This window comes from Anthonomus grandis, chromosome 1 (genome assembly GCF_022605725.1).
Source record: "Anthonomus grandis grandis chromosome 1, icAntGran1.3, whole genome shotgun sequence".
Classification (NCBI taxonomy): Eukaryota; Metazoa; Arthropoda; class Insecta; order Coleoptera; family Curculionidae; genus Anthonomus; species Anthonomus grandis.
The window spans coordinates 56,586,429-56,607,499 of NC_065546.1; the positions used below are offsets into that span (position 1 = coordinate 56,586,429).

The following is a 21,071-nucleotide window of genomic DNA, read 5'->3' on the forward strand; positions in this document are numbered from 1 at the left end:
CATGCTCCCATAAAAACCTTTAAAACTAGCAATAAACAAAATTATGCGCCATGGATAACTGAAAATAATAAACTCCTACAGAACCTACGTAACACTGCCTTAAGACGTTATAAAAAATCAAAATTACCAGCACATTTTTCTTATTACAAAGAATTGAGAAATTATACAACATGGGCTATAAGAGCTGAGAAGAGGGCTTATTTGAGGGATAAATTTTTGATTTCAACTGTGAAGGAAAAATGGGCATAGCTGCAGAAACTTAATTTAACAGGATCAAAGAATAATAATAGAATTCCTAAACATTTAACTGAAAACCTAAACAATATAAATTCGTTTTTTGCTAATCCAACACAGGTTACTCATCCGTTAAATAATGATCTAATTCACTTTTATAGTACTCACATTAAGGAAGGTATAACAAATATATTATCTTTTGAACTGGTAGTAGAGGCAGAAGTCACTAAAATTATATATGACATTAAAAGCAAAGCTTTTGGGTCTGATCAAATAAATGCCCACCTAATTCACCTTTGTTGCCCTCGTATTATTCCTTACATCACGCATATTATTAATGTCTGCATTGAAATTGGCTATTTTCCACACCGTTGGAAGCATGCATATGTAATTCCCTTACCTAAAGTTAATGAACCAACTGAATTTAATCATTTGCGTTCTATAAGCATTCTTCCGGCCCTGTCGAAGATCTTCGAAAAGGTACTTGAAGGTCAAGTGAGAGCATTTATTGGTGAGTTTGATATCATTCCTTCAAAGCAATCTGGTTTTCGCCCAGGATGTGGCTGCTCCTCCGCAATGGCAGCTGTTACAGATGATCTGATTAAGTCGGTTGATGACGAAAAAACAAGTGCCTTAATCCTATAGTAAGGCTTTTGATATGGTAAATTATCATATTCTCATAGCAATTTTGCATTACATTGGTTTCAGTATGTCATCTGCACGGCTTATTAGATCATACCTTGCAAATAGATCACAGCAGGTTATGTATCGGGACAGGCTTTCTGACTGTCTTCAAGTTATTGCTGGGGTACCACAAGGAAGCATATTGGGTCCTCTCCTTTATACATTTTTTACTTGTAATTTGGTTGACAGTCTTCAGTTTTGCAATTACCATCTTTACGCTGATGATACTTAGCTCTACTATTCTGTTTATTATACGTGAAGTCGACATTGCTAACGAGAATATAAACCTTGACCTTCAGAGAGTTTGTCAAACCTCCGCTGATCATAATTTAAAAATTAATCCTGCCAAATCAAATTTTATTATTTTGGTAATGAAGTGTCAAAAAAAGTTGCCCAGGAGCGCCTAAGTCTTAAAATTGACAATGTGAATATACCTTGTGTAAAACATGCCAAGAGTTTGGGATTGGAAATAGATAGTGATTTACGGTTTCGGGAACATATAACTTCAAAATTGAAAAAAGCTTATTCAACTCTCCGCCTTATTTATTCTAGTCGTAATTTTTTATAAAAAGATATTGTGATTCGTTAGTGCTAAGCCATTTCAATCACTGTGATGTTATTTATGGGCCTTGTCTTGATAGTTTTGAATCTAGGATTCAAAAAGTACAAAATTCATGTTTACGTTTAATTTATGGCGTCCGTAGACACGAACACATTTCACCGTTTTTACGTAAATCAAAATGGCTTAACATGTACAATCGTAGAAAACTACACATGAATACATTTTGCTTTAAAATTCTTAAAACAAAAAAACCAGGATATCTTTTTGAGAAACTTGAATTTAGAGTTGATGCTTGTAATCGACCTTTGCGTTTTAATGATAAAGTGTCCATACCTAGACATCGAAAAGAAATATTTAAAAGATCATTTTCATATTGTGCGGCTAAAACTATAAACCTATTTTCACCGTCATTTTCAAACACTTCGCTGTTGAACTATAAAAAACGACTTAAACAAATTCTGATTGTTGAACAAATAGGCTCTAACTGAATTATAGGGGTAAGCTTGTCTAACTGGATCTCTTAAATAGCTGTGATTTCTTGAAAAACGGTTTTTAAATTACGTGTTGAGTTATTGTATTTTTTTTTATTTATTTTTTTTTTTTTGATTTCTTGTGTTTTTGTTTGCTGTTTTTGCTTTGTGTTTCTGTTTTTATCTCTGTATTTCTGTTTTTCTTTTTAAACTTATTCTACGTATTTTATGGTTCTATGATTTTAAATTATGTGTTTGCTTTGGCCATTATGTATTTTTGTATTTTGCATTTATTTTTAATTATGTTTATTTCAATTTTGTTACTCTACCTTATTTTGTAATGATTACCTTAGATTCTAAATATTTAAAAATGTAAAAGTTTTAATTTATTTGTGTTTGGGCTTAAGCAGTGCTTTACAACACTTCTATTGTAAGGTGTCTGAGGAGCCTTTTAGGACATATTGTATTGAAATTTCTGTATTTTTGGTTAATATTGTTGGTCCTAATAAACTAATTATTATTATTATTATTATTATTATTCCAGAGGAAACAAAATTTTTGGATTCCTTGGAAGATGATAAAGCGTGCTGATACAATTGTCTGGAAGAAATCATCGTGCATTTTTACGCTTATGACACACTATTTCTATCCATGAACACTCTTTTGCACTGAGGATGAGATATCTACCACAGAGAAAGTTGAATCACTACATTGGTCAAGGGCATAAAGATGTAGATGGCAAAGAACAACAAATTTCTTTCTCGGAACTATCATAAATGAATAATGGGATAGTGTACAAGAAATAAAATGTCGTATAGGAAGAGCAGAAAGGGTGTTTCACAAAATGGGTGCCATCTTCAATGGTAACAAAACAAAAGTAAGTCATTTACGATGTTATGTCTTCCCTGTTTTACTCTAGAGCGTAGAATTCTGGATACTCACAGAAGCCACCTCTAAAATTCTGGAAGCATTTATGATCTTTTGACTGTATAAGAGAATGTTAGTTTACAAAATAAAATTAAAAAAGATCTAGAAGTCATGTACCTTTTTAAAAAAATTAAACTAGAATACCTGGAGCATGTTATGAGAAATAAAGATTGATCCTCCGTACTGAAAATCATGATGCAAAGAAAGGTATTGGGTAGAAAAGAGCCTTCTTGTACCTAGAAGAAGAAGATCATAGTTGCGGAAAAGTTCAGTAGAACTGTTTTGAGCTGTTAAAGGAACAGTTATAATTGCCAACATTCAAAACGGATAGGTACCAATAGAAGAAGAATTAGCATACTTTGTCAAAAAAATTAATAGAGGAAAACCCACTCTTGTGCGATCCTGTACATTTTTATATAAACCATATTACAAGTTATGTTTACCTTAATTCTCCCGGTGTTCCGTATGTGTTCAGGTAGTCATCGTAGCCAGGATCTCCTGGTCTATTAATTATTTATAATAAAAATTATTAACTAATTTCAATTAAATATTCTAACTCGCCTTAGTATCAACGGAGCCCCGTAGCCCGGATCTCCAGGCCTATAAGAAATTGTCAATAAATGAATAATAAACGAATTTTTAAAAAATCACCGTAATCCTCGACGATCGGGTGGTCCATTTTTGTTCATAAACTGATCGTATCCAGGGTCTCCTGGTCTATAAAATCGATTTTTTATTATTATTATTTTTTTCATTTTATTCTTCACTTTACCTTAACACTAATGGGCTGGCTAGATCACCTGGTCTATAAAAAATAATTACATAATTACAGTTGCACATTGTACAGGGTGTTTCAAATTCGAGCCACATCATTGGGATTTCGGAAACGGTAAGAGATACAGGGTCGGTTAAATTGGGGCAAAGTTGCGTATTCTTATGCTTAACAAAATGCCGTTTTAAAATTTAAAAAATTCCGACTACGTACGAAGTTATTCGGAAAATACCGAAATTTTGGAAAATCGTTTTTATTTTTTTGTGAGGTTATTTGAAAACATATTTTAAAATAATTGACACTTTATTATTGTCACTTTTTCTCCTCTACCAGATGGCGTCGTCAAATTTAAAATCCGACGTTTCGTCTTTTGGCAACCATCATCAACTTTATTTTTTTAAATACGGCCCTGGAATTTTTTTTACTCATTTTAATTCCCCTTTTTATTCTTAGAGAAATGACATATCACATAGTTTAATTTTCCGATATTTTGATGTGAAAAATTTACTTTTATTAAAAAAAAGTTAATACTGTCCTGTTGTTTGAAATAAAAATTGTCTTGATGTTGTTTTTCAATCAATAACATGGTAAAAATATTGCTAATATGTTATATTATATTATATTTTCACAAATTTTTCTGCAGGCCTGATGTCTAAGTCTCCGGCTGAATAACTTGAAAATTCTTATTAGCAAAGATGGCTTTGAATTAGAAAAAAATGGACGACCATCTGTCATTAATTGTTTATATCTGTTTGACATTTGGCTTTTTCGATATTTTGTGAAATCAAAAATGGTATTCTCCAGTAGCGAACAACGTAATATGGTTCAAATTTACTATTCTTTGAATAGAAATTCGCAACGCTCCTGCCAACAATATCTGGAGCAATATCCAGAGCGCCCCCAACCTAATTATACGTATTTCGGAGCTTTGGACAGGAACCTTAGCCTCTATGGAAGTTTCACTAAACCTCTAAATATGTATGGGACTCGAGTGCATCCTGAAACCGAGCAGGCGATTATTAATGCTGTAAGTTTTACAACGATATACTTTCACAATAACTTTTTATCAGATAGCTTTCGTTAAAGGTTACCCAAAATCCGCAAGGTTCAACCAGACAATTTTCCCGTGAATTGAATATGCCAAGTACCCGTATCCACAGAGTATTGAGAAAAAATCGCTATCGCCCCTATAAACTTCATATCAGTCAAGAACTTAGGCATGGAGATACTGATAGAAGGCTTCAGTTTTGCAATTGGTTGAACGAAAAACTGCAAGATGAAGAAGACTTTTTAAACAAAATAATTTGGACAGATAAATGTAACTTTTCGACCAACGGGCTATTTAATCGGAATAATGAACATTTTTATTCAGTCGAAAATCCGAGACAAAACCGCGAAGTAAGAAGACAGGGGCATAATTCTTTCAATGTTTGGGTGGGTCTTTACAGGAATCACATTTTGGGACCTATTATATACGACGGTAATTTAACTGCTGAGCGCTATTTAGATTTAATTCTGCAAAATATATTCGATGTTCTTGAAAATGAACCTCTTGATATTATTCGCGATTTGTGGTGGCAGCAGGATGGTGCACCACCCCATAATGGAAGGAATGTCACACGATTTCTAAATCATAATTTTCCTAATCAGTGGATTGGAAATCAAGGGGTGGTGCGCTGGCCAGCTAGAAGTCCCGATCTTTCCCCGTTGGATTATTTTCTTTGGGGCTATTTAAAGAACAGACTATTTAAGAACACCCCAAATGATATAAACATTTTACGTTCAAATTTATTGACAGAATTAAGGGGTATACGAGCCAGGACTATCCAGCGGGCAGTGTCTGGAAATTTACGTAGAAGGATACAGAAATGTATTGAGGTGTCAACTATTTGAATATTTACTTTAAACTTAAAATATTGCATTTTTTCGCATTAAGTTCTATTATTTTTAGTTTGTGTTGTTCAACATACAAATTAGTAATAAATTATAGTTGTTACTATTGTTATTGTTAAAATTTAGTATAATATATCAAATTTATACTATTTTTACCATGTTAATAATTAAAAAATTTCGTCAAAAACATTGATTTATTCAATAAATGATAGTGTTAAAATATGTTTTTAAATAACCTCACAAAAAAATAAAAACGATTTTCCAAAATTTAGGTATTTTCCGAATAACTTCGTACGTAGTCGGAATTTTTTAAATTTTAAAACGGCATTTTGTTAAGCATAAGAATACGCAACTTTGCCCCAATTCAACCGACCCTGTATCTCTTACCGTTTCCGAAATCCCAATGATGTGGCTCGAATTTGAAACACCCGGTACAAAATAATTATAAAAACCTTGCCGCCCGTGCTTTCGGACTCCCGTATTTCCGTTTATAATCATCATAAGCAGGATCTGGGGGTCTATAAATTTAGAAAAAAAAAATCAAATATTTCTATATTAATTTAATATTTGAACGAACCTTAGCACCAGTGGCGTACCATAACCAGTATCTCCTGGCCTATAAAATAAAGTTTTTTTTTCAATACATTTAAGTTTATCATACGGGGTTTACCTTAATCCACTACTTCCTGGTGCACCATATTTATCATTAAACTCCTCATATCCAGGATCGTCCGGTCTATTATTAAAACATATCATACATTTTACGAATGTTTGCATGTAATGCAAAACATATTTTACTGTACCTTAGTATTAATGGAGGAGCATAACCTGGATCGCCTGGTCTATTAAAAGAAATAAATATTTTATTAATTTAATTTTTTGAATAGTTTGATATATACATCATCATAGAACTGTTTTGAGATATTTAGAAAAAGTTATAATTACCAACATCTAAAACAAATAAGTCCAAAAGAAGAATTAGCATAATTTGTAAAAAAAATTACTAGAGGGATACCCACTCTTGTTTTATCCTGTATATTTTTATATAAACCATAGTACAAGTCATGTTTACCTTAATCCTCCTGGTATCCCATAAGTGTTCAGGTAGTCATCGTAACCAGGATCTTCAGGTCTATTAATTATTTAAAATAAAAATTATTAACTTATTTCGATTAAATATTTTTACTCGCCTTAGTATCACCGGAGCCCCGTAACCCGGATCTCCAGGTCTATAAAAAATTGTGAGTAAATGAATAATAAACGAATTTTTAAAAAATCACCGTAATCCTCGACGACCGGGTGGTCCATATTTGTTCATAAACTGATCGTATGCAGGGTCTCGTGGTCTATAAAAGCGTTTTTTTTTCTATTTTTTTAAATTTTATTCTTCACATTACCTTATCACTAATGGGGTGCCTGCATCGCCTGGTCTATAAAAAATAATTACATAATTACAGTTGCACATTGTACAAAATAATTATAAAAACCTCGACGCCCGTGCTTTCGGACTCCCGTATTTTCCTTTATAATCATCATAAGCAGGATCTGGTGGTCTATAAATTTATAAAAAAGAAATAAATGTTTTTATATTAATTAAATATTTGGACGAACCTTAGCACCAGTGGCGTACCATAACCCATTTCTCCTGGCCTATAAAATAAAGGTTTATGTTTTTTAAAATACACCTAAATTTATCATACGGGGTTCACCTTAATCCTCTACTTCCTGGTGCACCATATTTATCATTAAACTCCTCATATGCAGGATCGTCCGGTCTATTATTAAAATAATTCATACATTTTACCAATGTTTGCATTATATGACAACACTGCTAATTCTACTTGATTACTAAGCGGTATTGCCTGAAGTAATGCAAAACATATTTTACTGTACCTGAGTATTAATGGAGGAGCATAACCTGGATCGCCTGGCCTATTAAAAGAAATATTAAATATTTTATTAATTTAATTTTTAAGCATTTAAGGGCAAGAAGAAGAATTAGCATACTTTTAAAAAAAAATTACTAGAGGGAGACCCACTCTTGTTTCATCCCGAATATTTTTATATAAACTATATTACAAGTCATGTTTACCTTAATCCTCCTGGTATCCCGTAAGTGTTCAGGTAGTCATCGTAGCCAGGATCTTCTGGTCTATTAATTATTTAAAATGAAAATTATTAACCAATTTCAATTAAATATTTAAACTCGCCTTAGTATCACCGGAGCCCCGTAGCCCGGATCTCCTGGCCTATAAGAAATGGTCACTAAATAAATATAAAACGAATTTTTAAAAAATCACCGTAATCCTCGACGACTGGGTGGTCCATATTTGTTCATAAACTGATCGTATGCAGGGTCTCCTGGTCTATAAAAACGATTTTTTGTATTTTTTTTGTCATTTTATTCTTCACATTACCTTATCACTAATGGGATGCCTGGATCGTCTGGTCTATAAAAGATTATTACATAAATATAGTTTCAAATTGTACAAAATAATTGTAAGAACCTCGACGCCCGTGCTTTCGGACTCCCGTATTTTCCTTTATAATCATCATAAGCAGGATCTGGCGGTCTATAAATTTAGAAAAAAAAAATCAAATATTTCTATATTAATTTAATATCTAAACGAACCTTAGCACCAGTGGCGTACCATAACCAGTATCTCCTGGCCTATAAAATAAAGGATATATTTTTTTAAATACACTTAAATTTAGCACACGGGGTTTACCTTAAACCTCTACTTCCTGGTGCACCATATTTATCATTAAAGTCTTCATATCCAGGATCGTCCGGTCTATTATTAAAATATTTAATAAGATTTACGAATATTTGCATTATATGACAAATGCAAAACATATTTTACTGTACCTTAATATTAATGGAGGGGCATAACCTGGATCGCCTGGCCTATTGAAAGAAATAATAAATATTGTATTAATTTAATATTTTGGAATGTCAGGATCACATTTTTGTGAGAAATAATTATAGGTTAAATTCATTTTAGTGTTTCAAAAATTGTCGCCCAAAATTTCATCAATAAAGCTAGTCAGTCCATAGAAAAAACTACAAATAAAAAAGAAAAAGTATACCTTATGAATCACAGGAAACCTAAATCATGAATTACTGTAGGTATTATCTTAGCAATTAAAAAACGAGATAAAATGAAAAAATTACTCTTAAACAACAGCACCATAATCAAAGAAAATTACATAAATTATAGAAGCCATCTAAACAAAATTATTAATAAACAGAAATTTAACTACTATAAAACACAAATAAATTCAAATCAACATAATTATAAAAAAAATTATATAATATAATATAATATTAAATGTAGTAAATGAAAATAAGGTGAACTCTGAGAAGTTAGAAATAAGAGATAAAAAAATAAACTGTTTGCAGATAAAAAGCAAATGGCTGAATATTATATTTTTTTTTTTATAAACATAGGCAAAGAATTGGCCAATAAAGTAAGACCTTCAACTATTGCTTCTATAATTCATTCATTCATTCATAAGTTCTATATTTTATAGCCTGTTGATAATCTTAAAATTATTGAACATATTAATTCCCTTAAAAATGATTGCTCCTCTGGCTATGATGGTGTTGCGTTTTCATACATTTATTTTTGCCATTAACTAAAATTACAAGAACTTTAAACTCGTGCGCATTTAAAAAAAATCCCTACGGCATCGAGGCTGAAGCGTGAGTGCGCGGAGGATGGTATTCGTACTGAATTAGAGATGTGTAATTTACGAACGAACTAGTTCGTATGAACTACTCTCCGTAGTGAACGAGATGAACTAGTTCGCAACAACCTTAAAGGATCGTTCACTGCGAATTAGATAGGCGATCGCGATCGCGATCGATGTGACAAGGATCTAGGAGCGGAACCAAGACCGACTGAACGTAAAATCAAATGACATTTTAGCTATTAGCTTGGTTTGTTTTAGTGGTTCCCCGATGTTTCAAGGTTATGTTTTCAATTTTGTCCAGTTTAATGTTTAATTATTATCAGTGACTAGTAAGAGTATAGTTGACCTTTTTTTTCTTTTGTTAAGACCGTGGAAGTGTACAGTGAACTGAGAAGTTTATAATTGTATAGAATAACTTTACATTATAAAACATCGAAAAATGTCTAAGAAGTGCAATCTGATATTTCAACATACTTACGAAGTACAAAGCCGATATCTCTTTCTAAAATCAAGGAACTGGATTTTCAGTTATTAAGGATGATTGTCAAAAGATACTACCCTTTTAGTATAGTTGAAGATCCGAAATTTATCAAATTAATGGAACTTGCTGTTCCTGGATACAAGGTACCTAGCCGAAAAACAATAAGCGAGAGTCTTATGTCAAAAAGTTATGAAAAAATAAAACAAAAAAAGTGAAGCACAACTTATTTCCGTCGAATATGTAACTACAGACTCCTGGACTTCAATAAATAATGATAATTTTACTGCACTGACAGCACATTATTTATTAGAAGAAAATGGCTTATTAACTCTTAAATCACATTTAGTTGATTGTTTCCAGTATAATAAAAGGCATACCACCGAAAACCTAAAAGAAATATTAAGATCAAAATTTAAACAATTTCAAATAGATAATAAAGTTGTGTGCGTTGTTAGTGACAATGTAGCAAATATTCTGGCGGCTGTGAGAAATGGTGGGTGGAAGTCCAAAGGTTGTTTTGTTCATTCAATTAACCTTCTAGTCCAAAATGGTTTGAAGGAAATTTCAGACCTTTTAAATAAAATTAAGGCGATATTAACGTTTTTCAAACAAAGTTCTTCGGCGTTAGCAAAGCTAAAAGATATTCAGAAGCAAATGGGGCTTTCTGAACTTAAACTAAAGCAAGACGTCGTAACCCGGTGGAATTCCACTCTAGATATGGTAGAAAGGACGGTTACTATAAAAAATGCCCTGATTTCCACTTTAGCCCTTGTAAACGCAGAATTAAATACAGTTTCCGCCACAGATTGGGCTATGTTAGAAAAGTTGACAGACATATTGCGATTTTTTCTAGAAATCACAGAAGAAATCAGTGCTGAGAAAAACGTTACTATTTCAAAAAATCTAGTCCTTGTTTATACAGTGTATCAGCATATCCAAACCTTTTACACGCAGGAAGATACCCAAGTAACATTTTCTCAAGCAGTTGGTTTTTAAAGTTGCCTTTTAGCCGCACCAAGGTTCTGCAATAGTCATTGGCTTGCTTGATGGAACTATTTAGGCTAAATGTTGTGCTAATAGGAACTAGGAACCTTAGGTAAATTAAAAATCTAATTAGTTCTAGTCAAGTGTCAACAATAACGTTGTTATGGCCATAAACGAGGGCTTGATGGTTTTGAGATAATAAGGTTTTGGAGAGGTTATATTTCAGCATTAATTTGGCAATCAAAATTTCAATATAGAACGATTTTAGCATTAAAATTACCTATTCAGAACCATATGGTCTTGAATCAATTGCCTAACTATTTGGCACTTTATACGGCCTATTCCGGAAAATATAGCATTTTTTAACACCTAAAGGACTTGCTAAAAGTCATATGGATAATAAGATAACTTTATGGGATAAGGTTAAACCAACTAGTCACAATAAAACACAGTTTGCGGACGGTCGCGACTATTAAATCCTACGTCATTTATTCTTAGAATACAGGGATGTCTTGGCACAAAATTGTAAGAAGTGGTAATTTTAGAAGAAAAGTGAAGCTACATTTCCAACGAATTACAACTGGTCAGGTAAATATGACAAATAAAATATTGACAATATAAATAATGCCAAAAGATCCTACTAAATGCCTAAAAGCCATTTATGGAAATTCGCCCAGACTTTGCCAGCTAATTGGTTACTAAAAGTGGCCTATAAGTCCTGGAAGATGCTAGTTAGCCCTGTTTTAGCTTTTTTTTAAACCCACTGGCATTTTTTTAAGCCTTTTGTCCTACGACATAGCTTTTGATACTTACTTAAGTTATTATAGCAGCTTAAAAGCATACCCTGCTAGGCGTCCATTTTGAAGAAAAAATGTGGTTCTTCCATTTTTATAAGCTATTCAAATACAGGCAAAAATAATGTAATATGTAAACAATTTAGATAATATATAAAGACACTGGAGCATTTAAGTACATATTATCACTAAAGCATCTCAGAAATAAAAATATATTAATTTTTTATTTTTTTATTAGCACTGAATAATGTTTAGTTTGTAAGATATCAAAGGCGCGCGTGTTTTACAGTTAAATTACAGCCAACTTTTTCAAGAAACTGGTGTGCGCAATGAAAATCGGTCATCTATTCCAGTATAATATATTTTTTTCTAAAATAAAGTCATACTTACTGAAAATGTCGACATAGCTTTTTATTTTGGCGTTGTCTTATTTTTACCCTGGCTGTATCATATTTAAAACTAAAAGGTCAAATTTTTATACTTTGGTGTCTCTGAAATACCATATTTAAAACTAAATAGCAAAATTTTAATACTTCAATATGTATCTGAAATGCCAAAAGCCGGCGAACAGGCCAAACTATATAACCACCTAAAAGTCTAAAAGGACTTTGCTAAAGGGTTGTAAACAGGTAGGCGTAAAAGCTTTCAGGTTCTACACAGGTTACTTTTAGACATCTTCGAGTTCGATAAAGGTTATTTCTATTAGCTATATAGGTTCTGTGATATGCGATCTGGTTTCAAATTGGCCAGGGCCTATTGGCAACGACGACCGCTTTAGGGCTGGGCCTTTTTTTACTACAGGAGGTTATGCGGGCTAATAAATAACGTTGTTTGTGCTTAATGGCATAATCAATAATTTTTCTTAAACAGGTTCTAGGAGTTATTTGAGGCCATTATTTGCAAAACTTGCTAATCGACAAAATCATGGAATTTTTTTTTTTTGCTTAGTTTATTTAAATTTTGAAGGGGAATCAAATGATAAAATCAGAATTTTTCAAAAGTCTCTTTTTAGCATGTAAATACTGAGAAGAAAATTACAGTTATATGCAGAACTAGCTCTTTGCTTTGACTTGCAAAACTCGCTCCTTGTTCTGACACCAATGAAATTAACTTGTTAAATCACGTGATTAACACGCGGTAGCAGCTGTTGTAGGGTTGTTTACAAAAACTTTTTTCGGAACGGCATTTAAGTATTTTTTATTCAAGCAACTATACAGGTGTTTTTTTGGCGAATAAGAAAAAGATTTTTTTTATTAATATGGAGTTAGTTGGTGAAAATGTCCGTTAAACCTAGTCCACAGGGAAAAGGACGCAAAAAACTTATTCAGCCAGAAACGCATAAAAGGAATGTTGCTAAACTTGGTAGGTAAGTACTTCATCTTAAACTTATGATTTTGAACTTATGCGGTAATCGTTTGAGTTTTATTGCAGTGTCAGTTGTTTTTTTTTTATTTCTTTGACTTTTTTTTTAAAGTCGAGTAGGGCTAACAAAAAGTTTACTAGCCGTGAGTCATGAGTTGTATCGATATTATGTTTTATGTATGCAGCTATTGTGTAATTTTTGTCAATCTATATTGTTACAGAAATACACCAAAAGCTCTTCCGGCTTTTCCAATTTGTGGACATAATGGACGACCCGGATTACCATATTATTGTTCCACACTCACAATGAAGCAAATTAAAGATTTTCATGCCTATCTTTACCAGTCAAAAAACAAAATTAGCCAAGATCTTTTGATATTACCGTGTTGTCAGGGAGAAAAACCAAAAAGGGGGAAATCTAATCATGCTGCAGGATCAATAAAATACCACGTTCGTCTGAGTAAAGGAGAGATGATTAGAGTTTGTGCCAAGTCGTTTCTAGGAATTATAAATTTAAGCAAGGACCGCATACAAAGAATTGTAAGAAATTTTGTTGTAACAGGAGAGATACCAAGGGAACGTAGGGGTGGTGATAGAGTGAAGAAAAAATGACGAAAAACGAAACTGCATCAAACAATTTATAGAATCCATTACATGTACCGAGTCTCATTACTGCAGAAACAAGACGAGTGTGAGGATTTACTTGCCATGTGACTTAAATTTTAAGAAACTTTTCAACCATTATCGTCAGAAAGTTCCACAGCCTATGCATGTAAAGATTTCTTATTTTCGAAAGTATGTGAATGCTAAGTACAATATCGCTTTTGGAACTCCGCTAACTGACTGTTGTCCTACTTGCTTGAGAACAAAGGAGCAGCTAAAAGTAGTAACTTCTTTAGATGTTCGACAAAACTTAGTCACTCAGCATCATGTTCATATCGCAAAGGCAAAGGCTTTTTTCAAACTGCTTAAAAATCCTAAACTCAACACAACTTACTTTTCATTTGACTGCCAGAAAAACTTGGCACTGCCAAGACTACCTGATCAAGGAGCATATTTTAGCCAGCAAATCAACTATAATAATTTTACCATTGTCGCTGGAACTTCTAAAGATAAATTAAGGCCAAGCAATGTGTTTTCTTACTTGTGGAAAGAGATTGATTCCTGCAAAGATTCTAATACAATTGCATCAGCTTTGCAACATGCTCTAAATAATTTTGATTTTGATCCCAGTATAGAATCAGTTCGTTTGTTCGCTGATGGTTGCGGCGGACAAAACAAAAACACGAATATGATGGCAATGTTGGCTTATTGGCTTCTAGAAGAAGCGCCGAAACATATTAAACAAATTGAACTGATTTTTCCGATCGTCGATCATTCCTTTATTTCGCCTGACCATCTTCGGCCTTATAGAAAAAGATATTAAAAAAATGCCTGTTACCTGTTACCTGAGGTGAGCCCAATTACAACAATGCTATTGGAAAAGCTAAAAGTGTTTGTAAAAAAAATGTTAGCCTTTCTTCAATGGCTCCTCTGAAATTACCACTGGGAAAAGAACTTAAGGGGGATAAAGGAACTATTAATGGTCTCCTTTCCAAACACTACGGAGAAAAGTGGAGAAGCCTTCCGGAACTAACGTTTTATAAAAAACACTTAAAAAAAGATTCTGCCTCACCAGAAGAAATCGTTGATGGTTAAGATTTTTTTTCTGTTTTTTTCTTTATATGTTTTTTTTAAAAGTATCATTAGAAATGCGAATTTCAATGTTTTATTTCTATGACAAAATAACTTACTTTATTGAACTAATTACTATTTTTTTTAAATTTAAGATACCTATGTATTTTCAAAACTGGTTATTTGCAATAAAAAACCCTGTTTTTTAAAAACTTTGCAATTATGTTAGGCTGAAATCTCCTAAATTACATTTCTAAAAGTCATAAGCAACAATCATAAAAACCTTTCAATTGCGAAAACAATACTATAGGGCCTTTAATCGTTTTTTTCGATTTCCCAAAAAAAGGCTTACGAGCAAAAAGCAAGTTTTGCAAATAATGGCCTCATTTATAACCTTTTTAGAACCTAAATTGTTACTTGGGTATAGAGCCAGAACTTAGAGTGGTACCTTACTCGAAATTTTTTTTTAAAGATTTGGAAATATTGATGACATGGACATATTAGCCGAGTCAACTGTTTTAGATCCTCGGTTTAAAAAATTTGGATTTAAATATGAAAGAAAAATGCCAACACAGTTGCGAATCTTCGAAAAAAATTGCCTCATATTTATTCCTCTAAACATGTACTTCAACCCATAGAAAATCAGGAAGCACCTTCAACAACTCCATCAGAAAAAAAATCATCCATGTGGTCCATGTTTGATGAAACTGTTGAAAAATTGGCATCGGAAAAAAATCCAACTTTGGCCGTTATTATCGAATTCCACAGATATTTAAGCGAACCCCTTCTTCCTTCGAACCGAAAGTCAAAGTCAAAGTCAAAAAAGTTTATTACCAAAAAAATAGTTATAAATATAATTAGCTACATGAGAAAATAAAATTGACAATTTTTGGTAAAAGGAACTGCTTCGCGATTATATAAAACCGATAGCGCAATTTGCGTGAAACAGGCCTTGAAAACATTATAAATAGACACAAAATTCCTAAAAAAAATTATTAATTAACCTAAAAAAGAACAAAACTAAAACTAAAAAAGGGTAGAAACAAAAAATGGCAGAGCAATTTGGCTGGCATGCGACGGAAGGTAACAAGAATTGACAAAAAAGAACCACAAAAGAAAGATTGGACAGGCCAGCTTTTCTTTGGTCTTAGTTGATTTTGCAGTTTATACTACTATGTATCTACTACTAGTCATACTATTAGGCATCTAGTTGGGAGTCGAGAAGAATTTGCTTAACCTTGGTGTAAAATTTATTAAATGACAAATCTTTAATATTATTTGGCAAGTTATTCCACATTGTAACTCCGACAACAGAGAATGACTTGTGGAAGTTACTTGTTCTATGTTGAGGTATCCTAAAATTTCCAACATTACGAGTATTATGTAAATGCGAGAGAGTAGTAAATAACTTATTTAAATAAGGGGGTTGACCCGACTTTATTATTTTATATATGAAGGCATATATGTGTAATTTTCTTCTCCTTTCCATATTTAAAATAGAATTTATGTTTAAATAAGGTGTGATATGCTCCCGATAGGCAGCGCTATAAGAAAATCTTATACAGCTATTTTGCAATTTTTGTATAGATCTAGAAAGCTCAGATGTTATAGAATTAGAATATACGATATCACCGTAGTCGAGTAAGGAGAGAATGAGGCTATTGCAGAGATAATATTTGGTTTTATTTTTTAAGACATTTTTAAATCTGTACAAATTTCTAAGACGCATATAGCCTATATTTAATTTGTTCTTAATGTGTGTCTCAAAAGAAAGGTTAGAATCTAAAGTCAATCCTAATATTTTCACTTCATTGACAACTGGAATTTTTTCTCCATTAATTTCAATATTTATACTTTCATATAAGTGTCTCAGAATTCCTGACTTACAGCCATATAAAATGATGTTAGATTTAGCAGGGTTAATTTTTAAGTTATGCTCATTGGAAAAATTAACTATGTTTAGTATATCCGATTTAATTTTTTGCTCAGAAATATTAAAATTTAAAAAATTTAATGGCATGTATATTTGAGAATCATCAGCATATTGTTGTAATTTACAATGTTCAACACAGTTAGGCTTATCCGCAACATAAATCGAAAATAAAAGAGGTCCCAATATGGAGCCCTGAGGAACACCAACTTCCAAGTCAAGATACCTTGATTGCTCCAAACTTCCATTGTTGGTTTTTAACAACACCGAATGTGATCTATTTTTAAGATAGGAATCAAAAAAAAGAAACTGTAGATTCGGAACAACCAAAATATCCCAACTTTGCAAGGAGCATTGAGTGATTTATATGATCAAATGCTTTGCTAAAATCAAGCACCGCCATGCAAGTACTTTGTTTATGTTCTTCGTTAAGTCTTATATTATCTAACATTCCCACCAGACTAGTAGTTGTACTATAATTCCTCCTAAATCCCGATTGCGTATCTGGAAGTATACCAAATGAGTTAACAAAATTATAAAGTTGTTGGTGAATATGCTTTTCTAGAAAGGAAGACCCATTAAAGTAGTGGTATGAACGTCGCCGTGTATATCCCACGATTTATCGTTTTATGAAAAGTCGACTGTGTATTCCTGCAACGTCAGTTCCGTGCGAACGTATTTTTTCAAAAGCAGGACAAGTCTTGCACAGCTGAAATCTAAAAAAGTTTCCCAAATTTTATTTCTTAACATCAATCTTTAGTAGTTTTAATATTAGTTATTACTTGGGTTATTTATTCATGTGTTTGAATACCAACTTAGTTGTTCAAATAACTATGACTCATAATTAAGTTTTGAAAAAACTTAATTTTTTTGTCTTAAAATTTAAAAAGCCTTTTAAGTTGTTTAAATAAAAATTTCATTCAGTTGTTATCACTTTTTGGATAAATAAAAACCGTTTTATTTGTGCTTTTTTAACGTGAACTACTATGAACTAGTGAACTAGTTCAATGAACTATTCTGGATTATGAACGAGACCGAGTGAACTAGTTCATGTAAATGAACTAAAAATCCCATCTCTATACTGAATCAATCGCCCGGTCAAGTCAATTGTGACCGCAACAAAGTTTTCTCGATGATTGACACGTACTTTGGCGTGTCGCCGCAGAGCCCTTTTGGGCATTTATGTTACCGGACAAACGGTGCAAGGCCTTGCAGGACATCCATTCGAGCCAGTCAGGTAAGCCCTTTGTTCTGGGATTTTTTCCGCAAAATTTAAGTAAAAATTTGTATTCGAATTTTTGAACCAGCTTAAAGCTACAAATCAGATGGAATACAAACAAAAATTATAAAAGAATACTATAATTATTTGATTACTCCTTTAGTTCATATAATCAATCTTATATTTAAAATGGGATCTGTACTTGAATGCTTTAAAACTTCTGTTGTTACTCCCTCTTGAAAGCAGGTGACAAAGCAAAAATAACAAATTTTCGACCAATCAGTGTAATAACAAATTCTGTACAAATTTTCGAAAAATGCCTTAAGGACAGACTTTGTAACTTTTTAACTATAAATAACATTCTATCAAAAAATCAATATGGATTTCGTAATGGTATTAACACTTGTAATGCTATTCTCAAGCTTACAAGTACAATAAAAATACACCTTTATAGTGGAAAAAAACGATTGGCAGCTTTTCTTGACCTAGCAAAAGCTTTTGACACGGTGCCTCATAAAAATCTTAATGATGTTTTACCGACGAGGTAGGAGCTGCTATAAGAGGAAACAAAAATGACAAAACAATAAGATCTGACAACTTTTGCTCAGAATTTTTAAGGTTAATGAGTTTAACCCTTTCGGTCCCAACGGGACAAATAAATCCCAACATACATTTCATGACATCTGCTGGGCGCTCTCTGTCCCGTTTTTAATGGAAATTGTCATTAGCGGGTATTTTAAGGTTTTATAACAATTTTTTGACAGGCAGCAGCATGCTTCTTGGAGGTAAACGCCGAAAAGCAAGCACGTTGTTGGTTTTTGACACGGTTTTTTTACAAATTTGATAGTTTTTGTGTGGTTTTTGAAATAATCTGTTTAGGTAAGTTCAGCATATATAATAGCAAAGTATTTTGATGGTTTTTTTATTTTAGTTTTTGCATTTTGGGTGTAATATTTGGCTATGGGATATATGTGTCCCAGTGGGTCTTCTGAGGGTGATTTATATCCCAATGGTATTCTACAGTATGTCAAGAAAGAAGTTGACTAGGGCAGAGCTTCAAGATCTTGCTGACAATTTAGAAGAGTTGCCATCCGGAGAAGAGGTGCAATCCCCATACGAAGACTTTTCCTCAGAAGAATACCCATTCCATAATAGTCAAGAGTCCGACGAGTTGTATCAGCCCTCGGATACTTCGGACGAAAATAGTGGAGACATTAAAAGTGATGCAAACAATATAATATCATTACATTATCATCAGAAACATCACAGAACACAAAAGAAATGGTGGTTCCATAAAAACTGACACAAGTTTTTATTTTTCTGCTTCTTATTCTAGATCTGATAGCGCCCTTTTGCTTCGTAATATAACCTGTTGTAACTTAACATTTAGACGTGGCTAATTTGACCAATCAGAATAGTAGAGAGGCGTACTAAATTAAGGCGGTACAATCAAATTCAATTTTTTAAGAAATCATTATATAAATTAAGCGCACAGGGCCGAAACATGCGAAAAAAATTTTGCCGCCCCTCCTTTACCCCACCGAATCCGGCCTTTGAGAACCTAACCCAACCCAACGACGGCGTTATTTCTGCTGAAAATTCAGATCAAGAGGCTGAAACTCCTGTTACAACTGGTAATATAATTTGGTCATTACCTACAAATACCTATGTCCTAAGACTTAGCATTCCAAATGAAAGTCAATGTATATATACATCCTTCAATTGCCTCCCCGCTGGACATATTCCCTAAAATTTGTCCTCGAAGTTTTATTTACTTTTATTGCTGAGTCTACAAACCAGCGAATCAAAATTTACAAAGAAAATAAAAAAAAGCGGGCGACTTTAACTGATATAGTGGAGATTATGATTACTATTGGCCGCACATTAGTTATGTTTTTTTTGAATAAGGTGCCAAAACTTCGCCATTACTGGTCATCGCAGCCATCTTTGGGAAATAAGGCCATCAAATCGGCCATATCCAAAAACAGGTGTTTGTTTTTACTATCCAAGCTTTATTTCAATAATCCAGTCAAGCCAGAAGGGGCCAGTAAAGTTTACTATGTACAAGAGCTTCTATATTGCTTCAAATATACATTTCAGAAATATCGATCCGACAGTACAAGTCAAAGTATTGACGAGAGCATGGTGGCTTTCACTGAAACAATATATGCCACAAAAACCTGTGAAAAGAGGCATAAAATTATGGTTAGATGTGATGCCAAAACAGGATATACATACGATGCAATGTAAATTGCGGCAAGAATGACGTTGAAAGGAGCGGAACTTTGGACGAAACTGTTGTAAAAAAATTATGTGAAACTATACAAAATCCAAACGTCGTTCTGGCCTTTGATCGATTTTTTACATCAGTCCGTTTGATAGATTTCCTGTAATACCCAGCTGTGGGAACAGCCATTATTACAAGAAAAGACATGCCAAAAAAATTCACCGAAAAACGAAAAATGTCTAGGGGTGAATGCGAGTTCTTATCAAATCAAACAAACTCTATTGCGATCAAATGGCAAGATACAAAGCAGGTTATTCTTTTGAGTAACTGCCATACCTCTGATATGACCTGTGTGAAGAGAAAAGACAAGACTGGACAGAGAGTTGACGTACCATGTCCCACTGCTATTGCATACTACAATGAAATCATCGGTGGTGTGGATCTGGCTGATCAGATGAGTGGTGTGTATGACTTTGGCAGAAAATCATGCAAATTGTGGAAAAAAGTGTTTTTTCGACTTTTGATGATTGCTGTTGTTAACAGCTGGGTAATATACATGAAATGGCTTACGTCGTACCCAAAAAAAGATACCCTTACTGGAATTTTTATTTACCCTATCAGAGGACCTAATCGAACAGCAAAATTCAGTCAAACTTCGAAGAAACAATTGTGGAAGGCCATCAAAGAGATCAAAAGTAATGAAAAATGTGGGTGATCACCTTCCAATAGAAACATCGAAACGGCGAAGATGTGCTCGTTGCGCTCTTCAGAAAAAAGAACGTAGAACCGCTACTATTTGTGCAATGTGCAATGTAGGGTTGTGCAAGCATTGTTTTGCGCTTTATCATTCGTCCTAAAATACTTACTTTTGCGGGTTGTCTTTTTGTGAATAAAAAAAATAAAAATTTTGAAATACTAAAATGTGTTTTTTGGCCCCTAGGGATATTTATAACCCACCTAAAAATCCCGCTGGGATATTTTTGTCTCACAATTTTTTGTTCTCCCTGTATATATTATTTTTATTTTAACTAGTATATATTGTCAAATGATCTCTTAAAATACAATAACTCGCAAAAACATCCTTAAAATCATTAAAAATAAAATCGGGTGCCACAGGGTTAAGACCAAAATTGTCTCAGACAAAGGGGGTCATGTATGTGTA

The 21,071-nt window shown here is 33.0% G+C and overlaps 1 protein-coding gene across 50 annotated transcripts in view; it reads right to left on the bottom strand.

Moving 5' to 3' along the window:
- Window positions 1–21,071, bottom strand: part of LOC126742793 (uncharacterized) — a 255,085-nt gene that overhangs the window by 98,764 nt on the left and 135,250 nt on the right. For 32 of the 50 annotated variants that reach the window (XM_050449953.1, XM_050449852.1, XM_050449861.1 and 29 more), the window contains 24 exons: window positions 8,412–8,450; window positions 8,272–8,337; window positions 8,175–8,213; window positions 8,050–8,115; window positions 7,960–7,992; window positions 7,843–7,908; window positions 7,753–7,791; window positions 7,635–7,694; window positions 7,436–7,474; window positions 7,252–7,317; window positions 7,154–7,192; window positions 7,030–7,095; window positions 6,940–6,972; window positions 6,823–6,888; window positions 6,733–6,771; window positions 6,615–6,674; window positions 6,346–6,384; window positions 6,213–6,278; window positions 6,120–6,158; window positions 5,995–6,060; window positions 3,650–3,682; window positions 3,529–3,594; window positions 3,439–3,477; window positions 3,321–3,380 (listed from right to left, as the gene is read on the bottom strand). In XM_050449953.1, coding sequence (XP_050305910.1) covers window positions 3,321–3,380; window positions 3,439–3,477; window positions 3,529–3,594; window positions 3,650–3,682; window positions 5,995–6,060; window positions 6,120–6,158; window positions 6,213–6,278; window positions 6,346–6,384; window positions 6,615–6,674; window positions 6,733–6,771; window positions 6,823–6,888; window positions 6,940–6,972; window positions 7,030–7,095; window positions 7,154–7,192; window positions 7,252–7,317; window positions 7,436–7,474; window positions 7,635–7,694; window positions 7,753–7,791; window positions 7,843–7,908; window positions 7,960–7,992; window positions 8,050–8,115; window positions 8,175–8,213; window positions 8,272–8,337; window positions 8,412–8,450 — 1,224 coding nt within the window. The remainder of the gene's footprint in view (window positions 1–3,320; window positions 3,381–3,438; window positions 3,478–3,528; window positions 3,595–3,649; window positions 3,683–5,994; window positions 6,061–6,119; window positions 6,159–6,212; window positions 6,279–6,345; window positions 6,385–6,614; window positions 6,675–6,732; window positions 6,772–6,822; window positions 6,889–6,939; window positions 6,973–7,029; window positions 7,096–7,153; window positions 7,193–7,251; window positions 7,318–7,435; window positions 7,475–7,634; window positions 7,695–7,752; window positions 7,792–7,842; window positions 7,909–7,959; window positions 7,993–8,049; window positions 8,116–8,174; window positions 8,214–8,271; window positions 8,338–8,411; window positions 8,451–21,071) is intronic. The other 18 variants (XM_050449813.1, XM_050449622.1, XM_050449804.1 and 15 more) reach the window with 18 other exon arrangements.